The sequence below is a fragment of the Lithobates pipiens genome, unplaced genomic scaffold (assembly GCF_037356315.1).
Source record: "Lithobates pipiens isolate NorthernLeopardFrog02 unplaced genomic scaffold, aLitPip1_a1.2 Scaffold_16, whole genome shotgun sequence".
Classification (NCBI taxonomy): Eukaryota; Metazoa; Chordata; class Amphibia; order Anura; family Ranidae; genus Lithobates; species Lithobates pipiens.
The window spans coordinates 627,596,623-627,616,065 of record NW_027507748.1 but is presented as its reverse complement, the minus strand read 5'-3'; the positions used below and the strand labels follow the sequence as shown (position 1 = coordinate 627,616,065).

General features: G+C 42.7%; 1 protein-coding gene across 2 annotated transcripts in view; it reads left to right on the top strand.

Moving 5' to 3' along the window:
• CCDC169 (coiled-coil domain containing 169) overlaps positions 1-19,443 on the top strand; it is a 75,249-nt gene that overhangs the window by 23,529 nt on the left and 32,277 nt on the right. For both annotated transcript variants that reach the window (XM_077484148.1, XM_077484147.1), the window contains exons 4-6: positions 1,279-1,319; positions 3,883-3,981; positions 15,424-15,477. In XM_077484148.1, coding sequence (XP_077340274.1) covers positions 1,279-1,319; positions 3,883-3,981; positions 15,424-15,477 — 194 coding nt within the window. The remainder of the gene's footprint in view (positions 1-1,278; positions 1,320-3,882; positions 3,982-15,423; positions 15,478-19,443) is intronic.

Sequence of the window (19,443 nt, the reverse complement as noted above, 5' to 3'; positions counted from 1 at the left end):
TCAATTTAAGAGGGAAGTTTCAGGAAAAAATAAACCACTTTGAAGCAAAATAATGGTCATTGCCCATCAATGCAGCCTGATTAGTGCCCATCTGCAGCCTCAATGCAGCCTGATCTGTGCCTATCTGCAGCCTCAATGCAGCCTGATCTGTGCCTATCTGCAGCCTCAATGCAGCCTGATCTGTGCCTATCTGCAGCCTTAATGCAGCCGGATCTGTGCCCATCTACAGCCTGACATGTTCCCATCTGTAGCCTCAATGCAGCCTTATATGCACCCATCTGCAGCCTGATCTGTGCCCATCTCCCATCAATACAGCCTGATGCCCATCTGCAGCCTCACTATCTCTCATGCAGGAAATCACTGAGCCGCCATCTCCTGTTTACTCGGCTCTCAGTTGGCAGTCACATACACAGTCCCGCCTCCACCATCGGCATTGGAGCAGCTCCTGTGATAGACAGAACACTGGTCCAATGGCGTCAGAGCCGAGTGAGAGCCAATTATACAGGAGATGACAGCTTGGAATTTCTGTCGCCACTCGTTCCCCTCCAAGGTCCAAGGTACACTATTGGCGTATAACACGCAGCCGTGATTTGTCTCCTATTTTCAGGGGGGGGGGGGGGGAATGCATGTTATACGCTGATAAACAAGGTAATTAGAAAAGTGCAAATCATTTTCCATGAATACGATCAGAGTAAAAATGATTTTGAAGCCTCCATGGTTCCACTAGTGCAGATGCTCATTTGACATATCTGGTAGTTGAGATTACCTGGAATGGAATGCAATGTGCTAAGAAAAGTATTGGAAACGTACAGTAATTATGTAAAATCTGAAGACTGCAAATAATGTATTATTCATATCAATCTTGTATATTCAGTTTCAATATTTGCTGATGCTTTGTACTGCTAATTAGGTTTACAAATACCAGCAATGTGTATGAATATATGTGTATGTATGTATGTATGTCTATTTATATGTATGTACAAAAAAAATAGTGTAGCAGTGCATTTGTTGTTATATGTCATGCTAGATTTATTTTTATTGATTTTTGTTTTCTTTACGAAAATGAAATAGAATATCTGAGTGGTCAATATGGTCAATGATCTCCTGTCTCTTTTTATTATGTTTTTATATATCAGAACTACAATTAATCCCCAAGCAAGAATGTGTTGATGGTGGTGTAAGGGCCAATCATGAATATAACCTACACTCCTACACTTTATTTAGTGACGTGTATTTTATCACAAGAACCTCTATAAGAATGTGTTTTGTCTGTTTTAGATCGTCTGTCATCCATTCGCTCTTATGACCAAATGCCTGAAGTAAGTATTAAAACTGAACTACGGATAGAAGAATTTAAAGGGATTGTAAAGTCAGAATTTTTTTTTATCGTGATGCATTCTATGCATTAAGGTAAAAAGCCTTCTGTTTGCAGCAGCAGCAGCCCCCCTAATACTTACCTGAGCCCCATCTCTCTCCAGCGATGTCCACGACTGACGCCCCAGACTCATTGGCTGATTGGCTCCCACTGCTCTCAATCAAAGTCAGTTAGCTAATCAGGATAGAGAGGGGGTGGGCTGAACCACAGCTCCGTGTCTGAATGGACACACGAGCTGCAGCTCAGATTCATTGCCCCCATAGTAAGCTGCTTACTATGGGGGCACGTGACAGGAGGGAGGAGCCAGGAGCACTGGCGAGGGACCCGAAAAAAGTAGGATCTGGGCTGCTCTGTGCAAAACTATAGCACAGAGCAGGTAAGTATAACATGTTTGTTATTTTTATAAGAAAAAAAATACAATCACTTTAATGCAACATTGCATCCATTGTTACATCATATTTTTTTTTAGCACCTGTATTTAAAGAAAACATTTTCTTTTAAATAACAAACATGTTAAACTTACCTGCTCTGTGCAATAGTTTTGCACAGAGCAGCCCCAATCCTCCTCTTCTGTGGTCCCCTGTCTGCGCTTCTGGCTCCTCCCCCCCTTACCAAGTGCTCCCAGGGCAGGCCGCCTGTTATGGAGGCACTCATGCAAGCTACTTTTGGTAGGATAGTCTATCTTTCCCAATAAGTTCTCTGCATGAGGGTGCAATGTGTGTTTTTTTCTGTAGGCTATTCCTGTGTTTGCATATTAAGAGCTTGTGTAGATGGTCTTCAAAGTGGTCCACTGTGCTCTGCTTACATTGGGCTAGTTTCAGCACAGCCAGGGCCCCCCCACCCACAGCTTTATAGGGTTAATTGAACCTCATGAGCTGTTATTCCACAGTGTGCATGTGCACTGTGATGTTTTGCTCACTACCTGTCCTATTCTAGTGCTTTGTAAAACAACCAGAGGACCACTTCATGTAGACAGAGCTCAGATGATAGCCAACTAAAAGATACATGACTTAACAAGGACAACCTAATATTTCATTTGCCTTTTCTGTTCACAGCTGCAGCTTTCAGTTATGTTAAAATCATTCACTTCATCAATCAACAGAATTTTAACGCCAGAATTGAGGCATATTGCTCATGTTGATCTTCTGAAGTGTAGAAGCCATAACTGAAATGGACACTAGAGGGCATCTTTACTGCTTTACTGTTTTTTTTTAATGTTGCAGTCATGATGAAAATCGCTGATCACCACCATTACTAGTAAAAAAATATATATATTAATAAAAATGCCATAAAACTATCCCCTATTTTGTAGACGCTATAACTTTTGCGCAAACCAATCAATAAACGCTTTTTGCGATTTTTTTTTTTTTGTAAATATGTAGAAGAATACATATCGGCCCAAACTGAGGAAAAAATATTTTTTTAAATATATTTATTGGGTATATTTATTATAGCAAAAAGTAAAACATAATGCGCTTTTTTTTTTTTTTTAATTGTCACTCTATTTTTTTGTTTATAGTGCAAAAAATAAAAACCGTAGAGATGATCAAATACCTCCAAAAGAAAGCTCTATTTGTGGGAAAAAAAGGATATCAATTTTGTTTGGGAACCATGTCACACGACCGCGCAATTGTCAGTTAAAGCGATGCAGTGCCGAATCGCACAAAGTGCTCTGGTCTTTGGCCCCGGTCCGGGGCTTAAGTGGTTAATAATATTAATCACTGTCATTGTTATTAGAAATATTATTTACCTTTTTTTTTTTTTTGCCACTATTATTGATAATAATACTAATCATTTTCATTTTGAAATAATAATAATAATAATAATACCCTTTATTATTTTTATTCAATAATAATAATTTTTATTACTTAATATTTATTATTTTGATTATGCTTATTATTTAGTAATAATATTGTTTAGTAATTATTTATTGTTGTTGTTGGTTTTTTATTAGCAATAACATCTAAAAATAATCAGTATTTTTATTTTATTATATTATTTTATTACACAAACAAGAGGGTTAATAGGGCCCTTCTTGTGAGAGCTTACAGAGTTTATAATCTAAAGCTGGGGTCTCCAAATTTCTCAGCAAGGTCTTTCTCTTTAGCATCCAGAAGTGCCCAGAACCCATCTTATATCCAGAGGTGGCCAGCAGAGTTCCCTCTTCAGTGCAGGAGTGCCCATCAGAGTCCCGCCCCCCCCCCCCCCCCATCCCATTAAATACAGAAGCGCCAACCAGAAAGCCCCTTACATCCATGTGTGCCCATCAGAGTACCCATTTACGTTTCAGCCAGCAAAGCACACATGTATGCAATATATGTACTTGACATTCATCCAAGATGGACCAATGTAACCGTGCAATAAAAAACCATACCTGGGATTCTGCTTTAAAAAGTCATATATTGGTACACAAATGCATGCAGCACTGTATTCATTAATATATATTAATATATTTCTGCCTGAAGTTTTAATGTGGGATTTAATGTCTTTCCTTTATGTACTCTCAGGGTGCGTTAAACCAGTATCTAAAGCGTTTGGAGGATGAGAAGACTTTAATAGAAAATCAATTAAAAGATTTTGAACTTCGAATAGAACAAGAAGCAAAGGTATTTCAGACAAATGGGTACAATGGTACAGCCATTTGTTGGAGACTGCTGCAGTTACAAATAGAATGTTAAATGGGCAAGAGAGCAATTGGGAAATATGTATTTCATCCCCCCAATTCTACAGCGCTGCACCTCAATCTCTTGTTAGTTTATGTAGTCTAACCTGGAATCATAAACGTGATGAAAGAACCTAGAGGCGCCACCTATACTGAACCTGCTAGCTCTCATTTATACAAATCTTAGGTTGGAGTCTCACTGTTCTTTTGTGGTCATGCAGACAGATTAACACACGCTACATTGTGAGTAAATGTGTTTGTGTTAAAAAATAAAATTGTGACAAGGTGTGATCTCAAGCTGATTGACAGCCTCAGCTTTGTTCCTGTGTACTGTGTGGAGAGGGCGTGTCTTGTCCCTTCAATCAGCTCTCAGAGCTCTCCTCATTGAGCTATTGAGCTCAGCAACATGTAATTTCAGCTCACCCCCTTTTTTTAATTTTTTTTAAATCTCAGACAATCTTTATAAATTATGGACTTCGAACAGATGTAGAAAAGAGACTACAGATAAACAGATACAACTTTTGCAGGGGGATTTGTGAATGAATTGAAGAGAAAGTAAAATATAAAGCAAAGCACTTTTATTGATACTGTGTATTAGTGAGTGGGGTATACTTTAAAGTGATTGCAAAGTCTTTTTTTTTTTTTTTTGATAAAATGTACCTACTCTGTGCGGTGGTTTTGCACAGAGTATCCCCAATCCTCCTCTTCTCGGGTCTCTTCTGTGCTCCTGGTCCCTCCCTCCTGTGGAGTGCCCACACAGCAAGCAACTTGCTATGGGGGCACCCGAGCCGAATTACATTTCACTGTGTCCATTCAGACACAGAGCTGTTGCCCCCCCCCCCCTCTCCTGATTGGCTTACTGACTTTGAGTGACAGCAGCGGGTGCCAATGGCACCGTTGCTGTGTCTCAGCCAATCAGGAGGGAGAGTCTCAGACAACTGAAACACTTGTGGACATCGCTGGACAGAGATGGGGTTCAGGTAAGTATTAGGGGGGCTGAGGGGGGCTGCTGCACACAGAAGGCTTTTTGTTATAATACATAGAATGCATTAAGATAAAAAAAACTTCTGACTTTACAACTCCTTCAATAACATTGTGGCTTGCTGGGAAAACTAGTTTTGGGGGTTTTATCCTTAAAAAATAAAATAAAAAAATGATTTATAAATTCGCAGCTATTTGTCCTGTTCATCTTTGTAAAACTCAGAGATGAAAAGGATTTTTCACAAATCAGGGGGCAGAGAGCTGTAGTTACACTCTGTACAAGAGATCTTATGCTGCGTACACACGATCGGAAATTCAGCCAGCAAAAGACCGATGAGAGCTTTTGGTCGGAAAATGTGGTCGTGTGTATGCTCCATCGGAATTTCGTCCAGCAAAAGATTGAGAGCATGTTCTCAATTTTTCAGTCAGAAAAAGTTCCTATCTGAAAATCCGTTCGTGTGTATGCAATTCCGACGTGCAAAAACTCACACATGCTCAGATTCAACTACGAGATGGAAGCTATTGGCTACTGGCTATTGAACTTCCTTTTTTTAGTCCCGTCGTACATGTTGTACATCAGCGCGTTCTTGGCGGTTGGAATTTGGTGTGACTGTGTGTACGCAAGACAGCTTGAGTGAAATCCCGTTGGAATTGCGTCAGGAAAACCATCAGAGCTTTTTCTGAACAAAATTCTGATCGTGTGTACACGGCATTAGAGCTGATTGCAGGAAAGGGACACCCCCCTTTTTCACACAGCACACAGGAACAGATCTGAGTTTGTCAATCAGCTTAAGCTCCCTCACCTGTCACCTTTTTTCTGTTGGTGTCAGGAAAATTTGATAGAAGGAACTCATGTAGATAACAGAGGAACTAGACCGCAGAGAGAAATTACACTTTGTGCTTTGGAGAGAGGCAAGTAAACACTATAGAATTTTGTTCTTTTGTTCAGATTTTATGTCTGAGGTTTACTACCACTTTAACATTAATCTTCCTGACAGGTAATTTTTAATGTGAATGTGTGACCATGGAGTTGAAGCATTGAATAAATAATATATTAAGAGAGATGGATTGAAGTTGACATACTGTCTGGCGAAGAGCTTGCTTCTTCACATTAAGTACATTACCCTTATCTGTCAGACTAGAATAAAAAAAATAAAGTGTGATCAGCTCTATAGAGTGTTAATTGATGCTCCTATAGTAAGAGATGTATGATAAAGTGGTTCCGCATTATTAGGATGTTGTGCCCAGGAGCTGAGCTCATCATTTATATAATACAGCAGTTGTGTTAGCAAAAAACCTAAATGTCAGAACATTTTAGTATTCTCCTGAAATGCATGAAAACTGCAGTATAGACAGAGGGAATAATGGGCAGTGTGTCATAAAAATTCCAACCTAGCCTTCAATTAGGATTAAAGGGGTGCACTGGCATTTAATACTAATAATACACATTTGAGTAAGTGTATCCTAGCCAAACTTTTCTAACTTTTCTATTTTTGTTTTTGTTTTAAATAGTGTGGAGAATAGGCTCTGTTCAAACTTGTGGACATCAAAGTTTCATGTCAAGTTATTCCCCATGTTTTCAAATGATAACCATTCATATATACGCCACTTAAAGCGGAGGTCCACCCTAAAGTGGACCTTCCGCTCATCGGAACCCTCCCCCCCTCCGGTGCCACAATCGGCACCTTTCAGGGGGGAGGGGGGTGCAGTTACCTGGATAATCCAGGTAACTGCACCCACTTCCGGGATAGCTCTCTGCGGAAAGGGGCGTAACTTACACACACAGATCCCAGAGGCAGCGGGGAGCGTCCTTATTGCGCAGCGCGATTCGCGCATGCGCAGTAGGGAACCGGGAAATGAAGCCGAAAGGCTCCATTTCCTGATTCCCATACCCAAGATGGCGGCGGCAGGACCCGACAGACGACCTAGAGATCGGCTTCGGGTGCCGACATTGTGGGCGCGCTGGACAGGTAAGTGTCACTATTTTAAAAGTCAGCAGCTGCAGTATTTGTAGCTGCTGGCTTTAAAAAAAAAAAAAAACGCGGAGTCCCGGTGGACTCCCGCTTTAAAGTTGCAGCAGTTCATGCACTACTTTGGTCCAACTTTCATGCAACTTGAGGGCCACAGACTTCAATGTTAAATGAAGTTGCATGAAAGCCATACCTGAATGTTAAACAAAGCAACATATGACCATTATCACTGGTCAAAGCCAAAGTCGTATCCAAGTTGCATCTATCCAAAGTTGCATCAAAGCACAAATTCAAGTGTGAATGGAGCCTAAAACCTCTAAATTAATGAACGAGTGACTTGTATAGTGCTACCTATGTGAACTGAATTGCCTCAGGGTACTTTTTGCCGCCGGTGTCCATCTGCGGTATGGCGGTTTGCCCCATGGGGTCCTGACGCGCTTACAAACACATATACATACAACATACACACATATTTGGCCAATTTTTCGAAAGGATATAATTAACCTACCAGCATGTCTTTGGAGTGTAGGAGGAAACCAAGTATCTGGAGGAGATCCACACAGGCACAGGGAAAACATGCAAACTCCAGGCAGATGGTGTCATGGTCAGGATTTGAACCAGCAACTTTATGTGTAAAGAAAAAACACGAGTCCATAGAAAGGTGCTCAATTACTCTCCACACATGGTGGCCTCTTCAGTGTGTCTATTGCACCCCAAAACTATTTCCAACCAGTGCTCCACCTGCATGTAAGCTAAGACCACACTTCAGGGATTGAATCTATATACCATAACGTACAGGTCTTATGCGCTTTATCCTTTGCTGAGGGCACACGGTAGGCCTGATTTTTTTCCACAGGGATCCAAATGGTGGACCCAGAAGATAGTGTAGTCGGGAACAAAGCTCAAAAGAAAAGAAGTGTCCCCAACAGTATGATAACATTTAAAGAACTTCCTTTCTTTTTATTAAAAGTAATTATACTCACATTGACAACAATAAAAACAGCATGGAATTGTTTGCAAAGCACAGTGTTTCTCACCCACTTCTGCTTTCAATCCATGCCAGAAGTGACAGAGTCGGGTGCATAGGACATGGAAACAAGGCTAATGCCGGCCATACACGGTTCGAATTTCGAAAGAATTTTCTTTCGAAAATCGTATCTAAGAATTTTCGTATGAATTTTGCACCATTAGTGGGCTGCAGCAACAGCCGATTTTCGTGCCGAAATAAAATTTGAGGAATCGGACATGTTGGAAATTTTTAGAAAAACTAACGATTTTCTAATCAATGAGGGAGAATCGTGCGAGAAACGTAATAAGAAAAGAAAATGTACGGAGTTAAAAGAAAATGTATGGAGATAAAAGAAAATTTACGGAGAGAAAAGAAGATTCCCAGCCAAGAAAATTCTTTTCTGTAGTAACACGAGGTGAAATTGAAGGCTTGGTCGGCCGAATTTCGAAAATCAATGGTGGCATCATCGGATCACAAAAAAAACGAATTTTCTGATTTTGAAAAGAAAATTCGTTCGAAATTCGACCGTGTATGGCCTGCATAAGTGACTCAGCTCAAAACATAGGAACTGGGGTGCAGAAAAATTGCAGCAGGAGCTCGGGACTGATGAGTCAAAATGTGAAATATTTGGCTGTAGCAGGAGACAGTTTGTTCACCAAAGGATTAGCAAGCAGTACAATAATGAGTGTCAGCAGGCATCAGTGAAGCATGGTGGAGGTTCCTTGCAAGTTTAGGGCTGCATTTCTTCAATGGAGTTGGATATTTGGTCAAGCTCAATGGTGTCCTCAATGCTGAGAAATACAGAGTATACACACACACATTGTTTTTTTTTTTTTCATTCACCAGCAGGTTGAATTAAAAAAATTTAAATTGACAGATCCCCGCATCAACAGTTTTATGTTTGATGCAAGGCTCTGTCTCGCTGAGCTATTTTACCCCACTAGAACACACTGATGAGTGCTTGCCGCCATGGGCATGACCATTCGACAGAAGATGCCAACATGTTGCTTGTTAGCACATATGAATGCAGGACAACAAATGGGCCCCAAGCACTGTCCCTCTCTCTCCTTGTCAGAGTGCTGCTGGGCAGAGGTTTACAGGAGGCTAAAATAAAATCAAATTCAAGTAATTATACTAGTTGCAATTAAATGAATTTACATTTTTAATAAACACGTTACTGTTTTTTTCGAATCCATCTGGAATTTAGCTTAAAGTGATGCCAAACACACACTGTTTAATTGACATTGTCCCTTCTATTTCTGTATGTAAATGATGGCACTGTATTATTATTATTATTATTATTATTATTATTATTTTAATGATCTAATCTAGATCTAAGTACCCTTTTCTTAATGGATATACAGCTGTCACATAACTCGGCTATTTTCCAGGCTGTCTGCATGGAAACATAAGCAGGAGCTTCTAGTCCTCTGCTGCTGGTCACATGTTAAAAACAACAACAAAAAAACACAGCCTTTGGAATACATAGTAAAAATAAATTATTGATACCAATAAACTGTTTGTCAGGGCTGGGCTCAACCCTTCCTTCTCAAAGCTGGCCGCTCAGCTGTCGGCTAATTGCTAACTCCTATCTCTCCACAGTGACTCACCTGCTGATATCCTGCTTGTCAGTCCTGCCTACTTAAGCCATCCAGCCCAGATAATATGTGCCTTCACCTTTGTCACATCTCTAGAGATGCTCTCCTGTGTTCCTGTTAAAGACTTGCTTGGCTGACATTCCTTCTGGCACAAGATCCTGCTTGCTGTTCTACTGTGCTCATCTATGGCAGAAGCAAAGTAGGTTTCATGATATCTTTGCTTTCTGAGAGAGCCTTGGCCTGGGTAAACCCTCTATGGGAGACGCAAAAACCTGTTGTCTTGAGTTACCCTGAGTTTGTGACTTCTTTTAAAAGGGTATTTGACATTCCCACATGCTCCGCTTCTGCTGCAAAGTGCCTCATGTCCATCAAACAGAGTACCAGAACTGTTGCCGATTACGCCATTGAATTCCGTACTCTGGCAGCAGAGGTTGCTTGGAACAATGAGCCCCTCATAGTCTCTCGGATACTATCAAGGATGAGATAGCAACCCGAGATATACCCACTGAGCTGGAGAGGTTGATCACATTTGCCATCTTCATTGACTCCAGACTCAGAGAATGACTCCCTTTTAAGAAGCGCTTGTGGAAGCCTCCTGTACATTTGTCTCCGAACTTTGCAGTCCTGCCCTTGCCTCCCTCACCTCCCATGCCTCCTGGTACTGAGTCGGTCTGTGAAGATGAACATATGCACTTGGGCTTCACGTGTGTTTCTGCAGATGAGAGAACCCTTAGGAGGTGGGAGAGATTGTGCCTTTATTGTGGCCAGGCAGGTCACTTTTTGAAGTCTTGTCCTACCCGTCCAGGGAACGCCCGAACCTTCAGGGCCTGTCACAGACAGACCTTAGGTGGCGTTTCATCCCCAGTTATCCAGAAGGATAAGCCCCTGGTTTTGGTTACCCTTTCTTGGGCTGATTCATCCATCGAGATACAGGCTCTAAATGACTCTGGGGCTGCAGGCCCGTTCATTGATGCTGCCTTTGCCTTTTTTTATCCTTTGTCCATCTTGGAGAATAAGGCCATGGAGGAGTATGTTGCAGATGCACTTTCTCAAGGTTTAATCTGCAAATCCTTGTCCCCTGATGGTACTGGATTCTCCTTTGTGAAGAAGAAGTGTGGTGAACTGAGACCTGGTATTGAATATAGGGGTCTCAATCGTTTCACAATTAAGAATGCCTGATTCAGTTGATTACGCCTCAAGAGAGCAATGGTTTTCACAAAGCTTAATTTGAGAGGGGCATACATCTCATGAGGATTAATAAAGGTGACGAGTGGAACACTGCATTTAATACAAGAACAGGCCATTATGAGTACCTCGTAATGCCTTTTGGCCTTTATAACGGCAGTTTTTCAGGAATTCATTAGTGATGTCCTCCGAGATATGTTGCAGTTATGTGTGGTGGTTTATCTTGACAATATCCTCATATTTTCCAAGTCCCTGGAGTGCCACCACACAGATGTCTGTCGTGTGCTTCAGAAACTAAGAGAGAACAATCTCTACTGTAAATTGGAGAAGGGCGAATTCCATCGTTAACAGGTTACATTCCTGGGTTATGTAATTTCCACTTCTGGTTTTTTGATGGACCCAGTGAAACTTTCAGCAGTCCCCGACCCGTGGGTTTACGTCCTCTATAGCGTTTTCTTGGCTTTGCCAACTATTATCGGAAGTTTATTCGTAACTTCTCATCTCTGGTCAAGCCCCTGACTGATGTGACTAGAAAGGACGGAAACCCACAGAGTTGGTCTCCGGAGTCCATTAAGGCCTTTGAGAGTCTCAAGGCTACCTTTGCTTCTTCTCCTGTGTTGACACATCCTGATCCTACGTTACCTTTTATCCTTGAGGTTGATGCTTCTGAGACTGGAGTTGGCACCCTTCTGTCTCATTGTCTTTCCTTCTGAGAGCGTCATGCATCCTTGTGGCTACTTTTCCAAAAAATTATCATCTGCGGAGTGCAATTACGAGATTGGTGACAGAGAGCTGTTAGTGATCATTTTAGCCCTGAAAGAATAGAGATATCTCCTCGAAGGTACCACTGTGCCGGTTCTCATTCTTACTGACCATAAGAATCTCCCCCAAACGCCTCTCTCCCAGAAGCGTGATTAGACTTGTGCACAATTGCACGTTGTCATTCGTAAAATACATAATTTCGTTCTGTTATATTCGTGATGTTACGTTAATATGTTTTCGGATAATTCGTTATTATTCGTAGAGTGTCGAATTCATTCGTTATATGCGCTATAATTTCGTTCGTATTAGTTGAAATTCGATATATATGTATATACATTCGTGATGATTCGTAGTTTGGAAAGTCGTTTGTTTATTGAATCTTTTAACACACACAATAACAATATCTCTTCTCCTCTGCTCAAATACAATACAACTCCCTTCTAACTCATTTCTCAGGAATGCACTTTGCCAGTAATCCAACCTCCAGCACAAAATTAATCAGCTGATTGGACTATAAGATTTACTTTGAGCTGACCCTTTGTTTCATTAGATCTTTAAAGAATTACCGAATCATGTCAAATTCATTCGTTATATCTGCTATAATTTCTTTCGTATTCGTTGTAATTCGTTATTTTTTTATGAGATGCAAAATTCGGCCAAATTTCGATTCGTTATGAAATGAATTGCACAAGCCTAGGCATGATGGGCTCTTTTCTTGTCTAGTTTCAATTACATTGTCTCATTCTTACCTGCCACTAAGAATGTAAGGGCTGATGCTTTGTCACGAAAATATTCCTCCATTTCCAAGATGTGTCGATTTCGGTTCCTGTGACTCCTCCTGATCGTATTCTGGCTACGGTTCGCACCAGTCTCACGTCTCCTTTGGGTGACAAAATTCTTGCTGCTCAGGTCCATGCTCCTCCTGAGAAACCTTATGACCGTTGCTTTGTCCCAGAGAGTCTCCGTACTGCCATGTTCTGGACTTGCCATTCTCCAAAGGCTGTTGGCCACCCTGGGAAGAATAAACTCTTTTGGACCATTTTCCAACAATTCTGGTGACCTAGTCTACGTGCTGATTTAACCGCCATCGTAGCTGCCTGTTCCATATGTGCTCAGAGTAAGACTCCACGACACCTTCCGGTGAGCCTCCTACAACCCATACCCAATGGAGAGAGGCCCTAGACCTACCTGTCTATGGATTTCATTGTGGAGTTACCCAACCCCCAGGGCAACACAGTTATCCTCATGGTGGTTGACCGGTTCTCGAAAATGTCCCATTGTATTCCACTTAAGATGTTTCCCACTCTAAGGAACTGGCTTCCATTTTTGCTCGGGAGATCTTTTGCTTACATGGGCTACCCAAGGTGAGTGTCCCGGACAGAGGTCGTCAGTTTGTGTCCCAGTTCTGGCGAGCCTTTTATGTACAGTTGGGAATTCAACTTGCTATCTCCTCTGCGTATTACCACCAGCTTAATGGGGCAGCAGAATCGGCCAATCAGTCCTTGGAACAATTCCTATGTTGCTATATTTCTGACCATCATAACTGGTCAGACCTCTTACTGAGTTTGCTCATAATAGTGCCTTGAATTCTGCTTCCTGATTGTCCCCGTTCATGGCGAACTATGGTTTCCTGCATTAGAGGAGCATCTCTGTGGTCTTCGTTCCACTTGGGCACAAGTCCAGGAGGCTTTGTGACCTAATGATAGGTACAGACTCCATGCTGATCACAGACTGTGCCTTCCTAGCAGGTTGGGGACAGGGTCTGGTTGTCATCTCGCAACCTCCGACTTAGTGTTCCCTCTATGAAGTTCACACCTCTGTTTATTGGGCCTTTCCATGTTCTTCGCAGGATTAACCCAGTGGCTTACGCATTAGACCTTCCTTCTAATATGCATATTTCAAATGTATTTCATGTCTCCTTATTAAAACCTTTGGTCTGCAACCACTCTACCACCTCAGTGCCTCGTCCTCACCCTGTACAGGTTGAGATTGGAAAGGGTACGGTCCAGAGGAATGCTCTTGGGGCTCATCCTTGGACGTACATGCCCCTGTCCTCCTCCGTGATTTCCATAGACGTTTTCCCCTCAAGCTTGGCGGTCCTCGGAGGTAGAGGGGTCATTGAGGAGGGGGTAGGCTCAGCCCTTCCTTCTCAAAGCTGTCCACTCAGCTGTCAGCTAATTGCCAGCTCCTATCTCTCCACAGTGACTCAACTGTTGATGATATCCTGCTTGTCAGTCCTGCCTACTTAAGCCGTCCAGTCCAGATGATCTCTGCCTTTGCCTTGGTCCCATCTTTGGAGACGCTCTCCTGTGCTCCTGTTAAAGACTTGCTTGGCTGACATTCCTTCTGGCTCCAGATCCTGCTTTCTGTTTTACTACGCTCATCTCTGGCTCCCTGGCGTTTTGGCTTGTCTGACTAACCGTTCTGGTTCCTGAACTCTGGCTATGTTTTGACTATGTTTACTCTGTATTATTAAACAAGTGTGATTTGACTGTACTTCTGCCTCAGTCTGATTTATGGTTTCTGACACTGTTTTTTAAATTGTCATACAAATAAATATTTGAAATCAATTTTCTGATTTCTGTCGGTCACAGGCTTTGCCATGACCCTCCAGCCTGTGTCTTAGAATAAGAAGGTGAAGCCTCCATGAATCTATGTGTAATATCTTACCCCCATTGTGTTTAGCTTATTAGTGGGCATGGAGGAGGAGGAGGAGGGAGGTAGTAGGCTGTCATTTACCACTGTGTATATACCCACATGTGTGACTCTATAGTCACATGGGCTGCTCAGATGTGATAGGGAGGAAATGGTCAGCATAGAAACTCACTGAAAACTGAGCATGTGCAGAGTTGCCACCACAGCTGCAAAATTCCCAGCTGAATTGGGGACATGAACAGAAGGTGGAGATAGAGAGAAACAGGTTCAACCAGGTTTTTTGCGGAATACAAAAAATGAATCCCATAGTGACTGAGTATGAACAGCATGTAATACACTATTTATTGAGAGTTTTTTTTATGATGTGGGTTTAGTGACACTTTAAGGTGGATAAAGGTAAAACTCCTGATGACTAATTCCAAACCTGTAATGTGCTGCAATGCTTGGGCATTAGCATTGGGAGTTGAGGTGCATTTGTAATGAATGCCATCACACCAGCGTGCATAACACGTTTTACCATGCAATGTAATAATATGCATTTTACAGCAGTGCACACGCCTCCATTGTCACATGACCATTCAGAAAATAAAGTTACTGGCAACCATAGAGATATATGGTAGTAGTCTGCTAAACAAGAATAGTCCCAGGATAAAAGCTCTGGCTTCCTAGCAGGCAGGCTGTGTCAGCTGGAACTTTTTATGTTTAAAGAGGAACTGCAGTCTGCTCACATAATTTGTAATAAAAACATCTTTGCTATTCTGAAGCTTTCCTCCAACCACTCTGCAGATTATTTTATATATACTGTGATTATGTACTTGCCAAATATGCTCTAGAAATATCCCTCCACTAAGTCAGGCTGCATCCATTTTAACTGTGGGCAGCTGAAGCTGCTGCCTGTACACTTCCTGAATTTACACAGACACACGCAGACACACCTCCAGCTCTGCAGCTCTCATTGGCCCTCTTAGGACTCCCCCCCCCCTCCTTCCTTCCTGGCAAACTTTCATAAGAGAGAGAGCTGTGCATGATGCCATAAGCCTAGGTTAATGACCGGACAAGAAACATGAAGTGGGCTGTATAAGGTATTTACTGGCAGAAAAAAAAATATTTTACCATCCAAAGTTAAAACAAGGGCAGAAGATTTAATAGGTGGAAAGTTGAAAAAATTACTGAAGTTCCTCTTTACCTGGAGGGCAACGTTAATTTATTTTCTGTTTTCATTGCAGGCTTACTACAAAGTTAATGATGAAAGAAGAATGTATGTTTCAGAAATTTCCCAGGTTTGGATATTTTGCTTAAATTATCATATCTATATTATAGAACATATTGCATCGGATTGCTGCCTTTTATCTTTTTTGTGACCAGGATCCATGCTAAATTTCAGATTTAGCAGCTACAGTATGTGCCAAAGTATATCTAAACCCTAAGGGCTCTTTCACGGGGGACGAATCCGCGATGATCCGCCCCATGGACATCCGCTTGCTCAGCGGGGATCGCTCCGTCGATCTCCGCTGAGCAGGAAGATGACAGCTTTGTCTCTGCACACTGTGCAGGGATGGACCTGTCAGAGTGCTGCTCTCCCCTATGGGAGATCAGATGATGACGGACCGCAGAGTCCATCGTCACCCTATCTGATCCGCAGACGGATGGAAAAATAGGTTTTTCCTCCGTCACACTTTTTCGGATTGGAGCGGGTCGGATGGCAGCGGACATGTCACCGCTGACATCCGACGCTCCATAGAGGTCTATGGAGCATCCGTTCAGGTCCCCTTATAAAGCTGACTGGTGAACCTGAATGGATTGTTCATCTGAAAGAGGCCTTAATCAAAAATCTTACATATTGCAGCTTACCAGTCTGATGTTGTGGCTGCACTAGTTATTTTTTTTTTGGCCGGTTTTCCTTTATTTTTACCTGGTGATACTGCTGAGCCTGCCATTAACACACTTCCTGTTCTAGTGTGACAACACTTACTCCCAGTGCACAGGTACACGGTACTTATTTATAGAGGGGCAACATGATCACCCTAGGACTACAGAACACCTCCCTCTCCATTACATATGATGCGGTTTTCTGTAGTGCACAGAGGTAATAAGGGCAGAGCTAATAAGGCTTCTTTGGCTTTCTGAGCAACACAGGCATTGTGTTGCTCAGTACAGCTTGCCGGGGTTCTGTCGAATAGTGCATGCGCAGGACGTAACATCATGCCAGCTGATCTGTTGATAAGCTGGCATGATGTCAACTCAACACTGCGGATGCGCAGATCATCACAGGCATTATCAGAGAATCTAATTGTCAGATTCTTCCTTGCTCTCTCTGCGTATGCGCGAGACTTGACACCGTCTTGCAACACACCAAAATCCGCCTCCAAATCCGCCCTGCAAGATCTGCCCTGCAACACACCCAATTCCGCCCAACAATAGTCTTCCACCTGTGACTCCGCCTGTGACATCGCCCAAGTCTTACGCATGCGCAGAGAGAGCGAGGCAGAATCTGACAATTAGATTCTCCCTCTGTGCTTTGCAGATCGTAGGATAATGCCTTGGACGATCTCCACATGTGCAGTGTTGAGGCCACGCCAGCTGATCAATCAGTTTGAAGGGAAAAAAATTGTCCCTGTGCCGCCGGTGTCACTATAAGGAAAAAATGCCCTGCTTCCTGGTGTGCAGGGAAGGAAAACTGTACTTGTGGTGTCACCCGAAGGAGAAAATGCCCATGCATCAGTGAGGTTGTTAAAAGTAGAAATACTCACGTGACTGTGGTGTCACTGGAAGGAAACAACTATCCCTGTGTCGGTGGTGTCACCGGAAGGAAAAAAAAAAGCCTCTGCATTGGTGGTGTCACTAAAAAAGAGAAAAGATCTTCAGTGGTGTCAGGAAGAAAAAGAGAAAAAAATGCCCTTTGCGTTGGTGGTGTCAGTCTGAGGAGGACTAGTTTGGGATCTTTTTCCATGGGAGGAAGAAAGGGATGTGTGTGTGTGTGTGGGGGGGGGGGGGGGTGTGCTCTTTGGTGCATTCTTGGGTGCATTTATCTAAGAGGATTTGTGTGACTATATGGGAGGGAGAGGAGTTGAGGGGCTCTGTGGGAGTTTATGCTGCCTTTGAGAGGGGAAAACAAGCTCTGAGGGTAAATTGGCCGAGAAAGGGGGAGAATGAGCAACTGCCTTCATTCCCAGGTCCATGTGGGCACCTTACTGAGCAAGAGGTCTGAACTATAAGTACACAAAGTTCTGTTCCCCACAAGCACCCACTCCCTGCTCTTCTACCCACAGTAAGATGCCATTGGAGGGAGTAGAGAGCAGTATCCCCCCTCCAAAAGCTATTATGGCCCCTGCCCTGCATTCTCCAGTTGCATAAATAACAGGAGTGACTGCAGCGATGGGTGTTATGTGCAATGCCATGTGATGTTGTGAGAGCAGATATTGAGGCTGGGTTCACACCTATGTGAATTGGATGCTGGTTTCCTCACATCCAATTCACATGACAGGAGATTGTGACCAGCTCTCTATGGAGCCGGTTCACATATCTCTGTTGCGGCTGCGGAGTGAATTGCACAGGAACAATGTTCATCTTTGGTTTTGTTTCAGGGCCAAATTCCTGCAAAAATTCATCCCTGATTCATCCCTGAAATAGAGAACACGGACGCACCAGACCCCTGCTGCGAGCCGCATTCATTGGAGGTGTGAACCCAGCCTCAATGTTAGAGAATAAAATGTTTTTTGTTTTTTTTATGATCGATGTAGACAGTTCAGCTTTGTGTTGACTTTTGCACTTTACTAGATGCTTGAGGCTGTGATAGTCTTATTTATACAAGTGTTACTGGGTACTGATGTCCTTTTCACTCTGGGACTACACACCACCTTTCCAGGACAACTGCCACTGCTCATAACATGCAGAGTAACAAAATGCTGCATTATAGATCAGTACCATTTTCTGTTATAGACATATGATATATTTTAATGCACTTTGCTTTGTAGAAAGGTTCATTTTATCATTTTATTATTTTCTACATACACTGAGCAAAATTATAGACACAACACTTTTGTCTACGTACGCAAATCTGCAAAATGTAAAATGCACAAAAAATGCATAGGTGTGAATCAGGCCTTTGGAATGAACAGATAAGGTGTGCCCAAAATAAGGGTGAATTTCTCTAATGTTTTGGGTCTATGTATTAAGAATAAAACTGTATCCAATGTGCTTGGATCATTAAAAGGAGGCTTTAAAAAAACATGATTTGAAAAAATATTCAGTAAACCAGGGTTCTGTACTGTGTATGCTTGTTCATGCCAAAGATTTCATCTTGCCCCAATAATAAGCTCACTGTGTTCCTGCAACCTGTCACTTTGATAAATTACACTGAGCAAAATTATAAACGCAACACTTTTGTGTTTGTCCCTATTTATCATGAGCTGAACTTAAAGATCTGTGAATTTTTCTATGTACACAAAAGGCCTATTTCTCTCAAATATTGTTCACAAATCTGTCTAAGGCTGGGTTCACACCGGAGCGATGCGGGAACGCCGCGAATCCGCTGCGTTTTCCCGCATCGCATGCCTCCCGCCGGCAGTTCACACTGCCCTATGCGGACTGCTGGGAGTGTCAGTGAAATCTTAATGACACCCCCAGATCAGTTCGCATATCGCAGTGCGATCTGCAAACTCAGACAGGAATCGGATCGCATGGTGTGAACACCCATGCGATCCGATTCTGCTGCGGACCAAAAAAAGGGTCCCGTGCGAGTTTGCGGCGGATGCAATGCGAATTCAGCCATACTATCTGTATGGCTGAACTCGCATCGCACAGAGATCGGATGTGATTTGCACTGCAGTGCGGTGCGAATCACATCCGGTTCTCGCTGCCGCAGCGGTGTGAACCCAGCCTAAATCTGTGTTAGTGAGCACTTCTTCTTTGCCAAGATAATCCATCTACCTCACAGGTTTGGCATATCAAGTAGCTGATTAGACAGCATGAATATTGCACAGGTGTGCCTTAGGCTGGCCACAATAAAAGGCCACTCTAAAATGTGTAGTTTTATCACACAGCACAATGCCACAGATGTCACAAGTTTTGAGGGAGCATGCGATTGACATGCTGACTGACTGCAGGAATGTCCACCAGAGCTGTTGCCCTTGAATTGAATGTTCATTTCTCTACCATAAGCCGTCTCCAAAGAAATTTCAGAGACCACATGTAACCACACCAGCCCAGGACTTCCACATCCAGCATCTTCACCTCCAAGATCATCT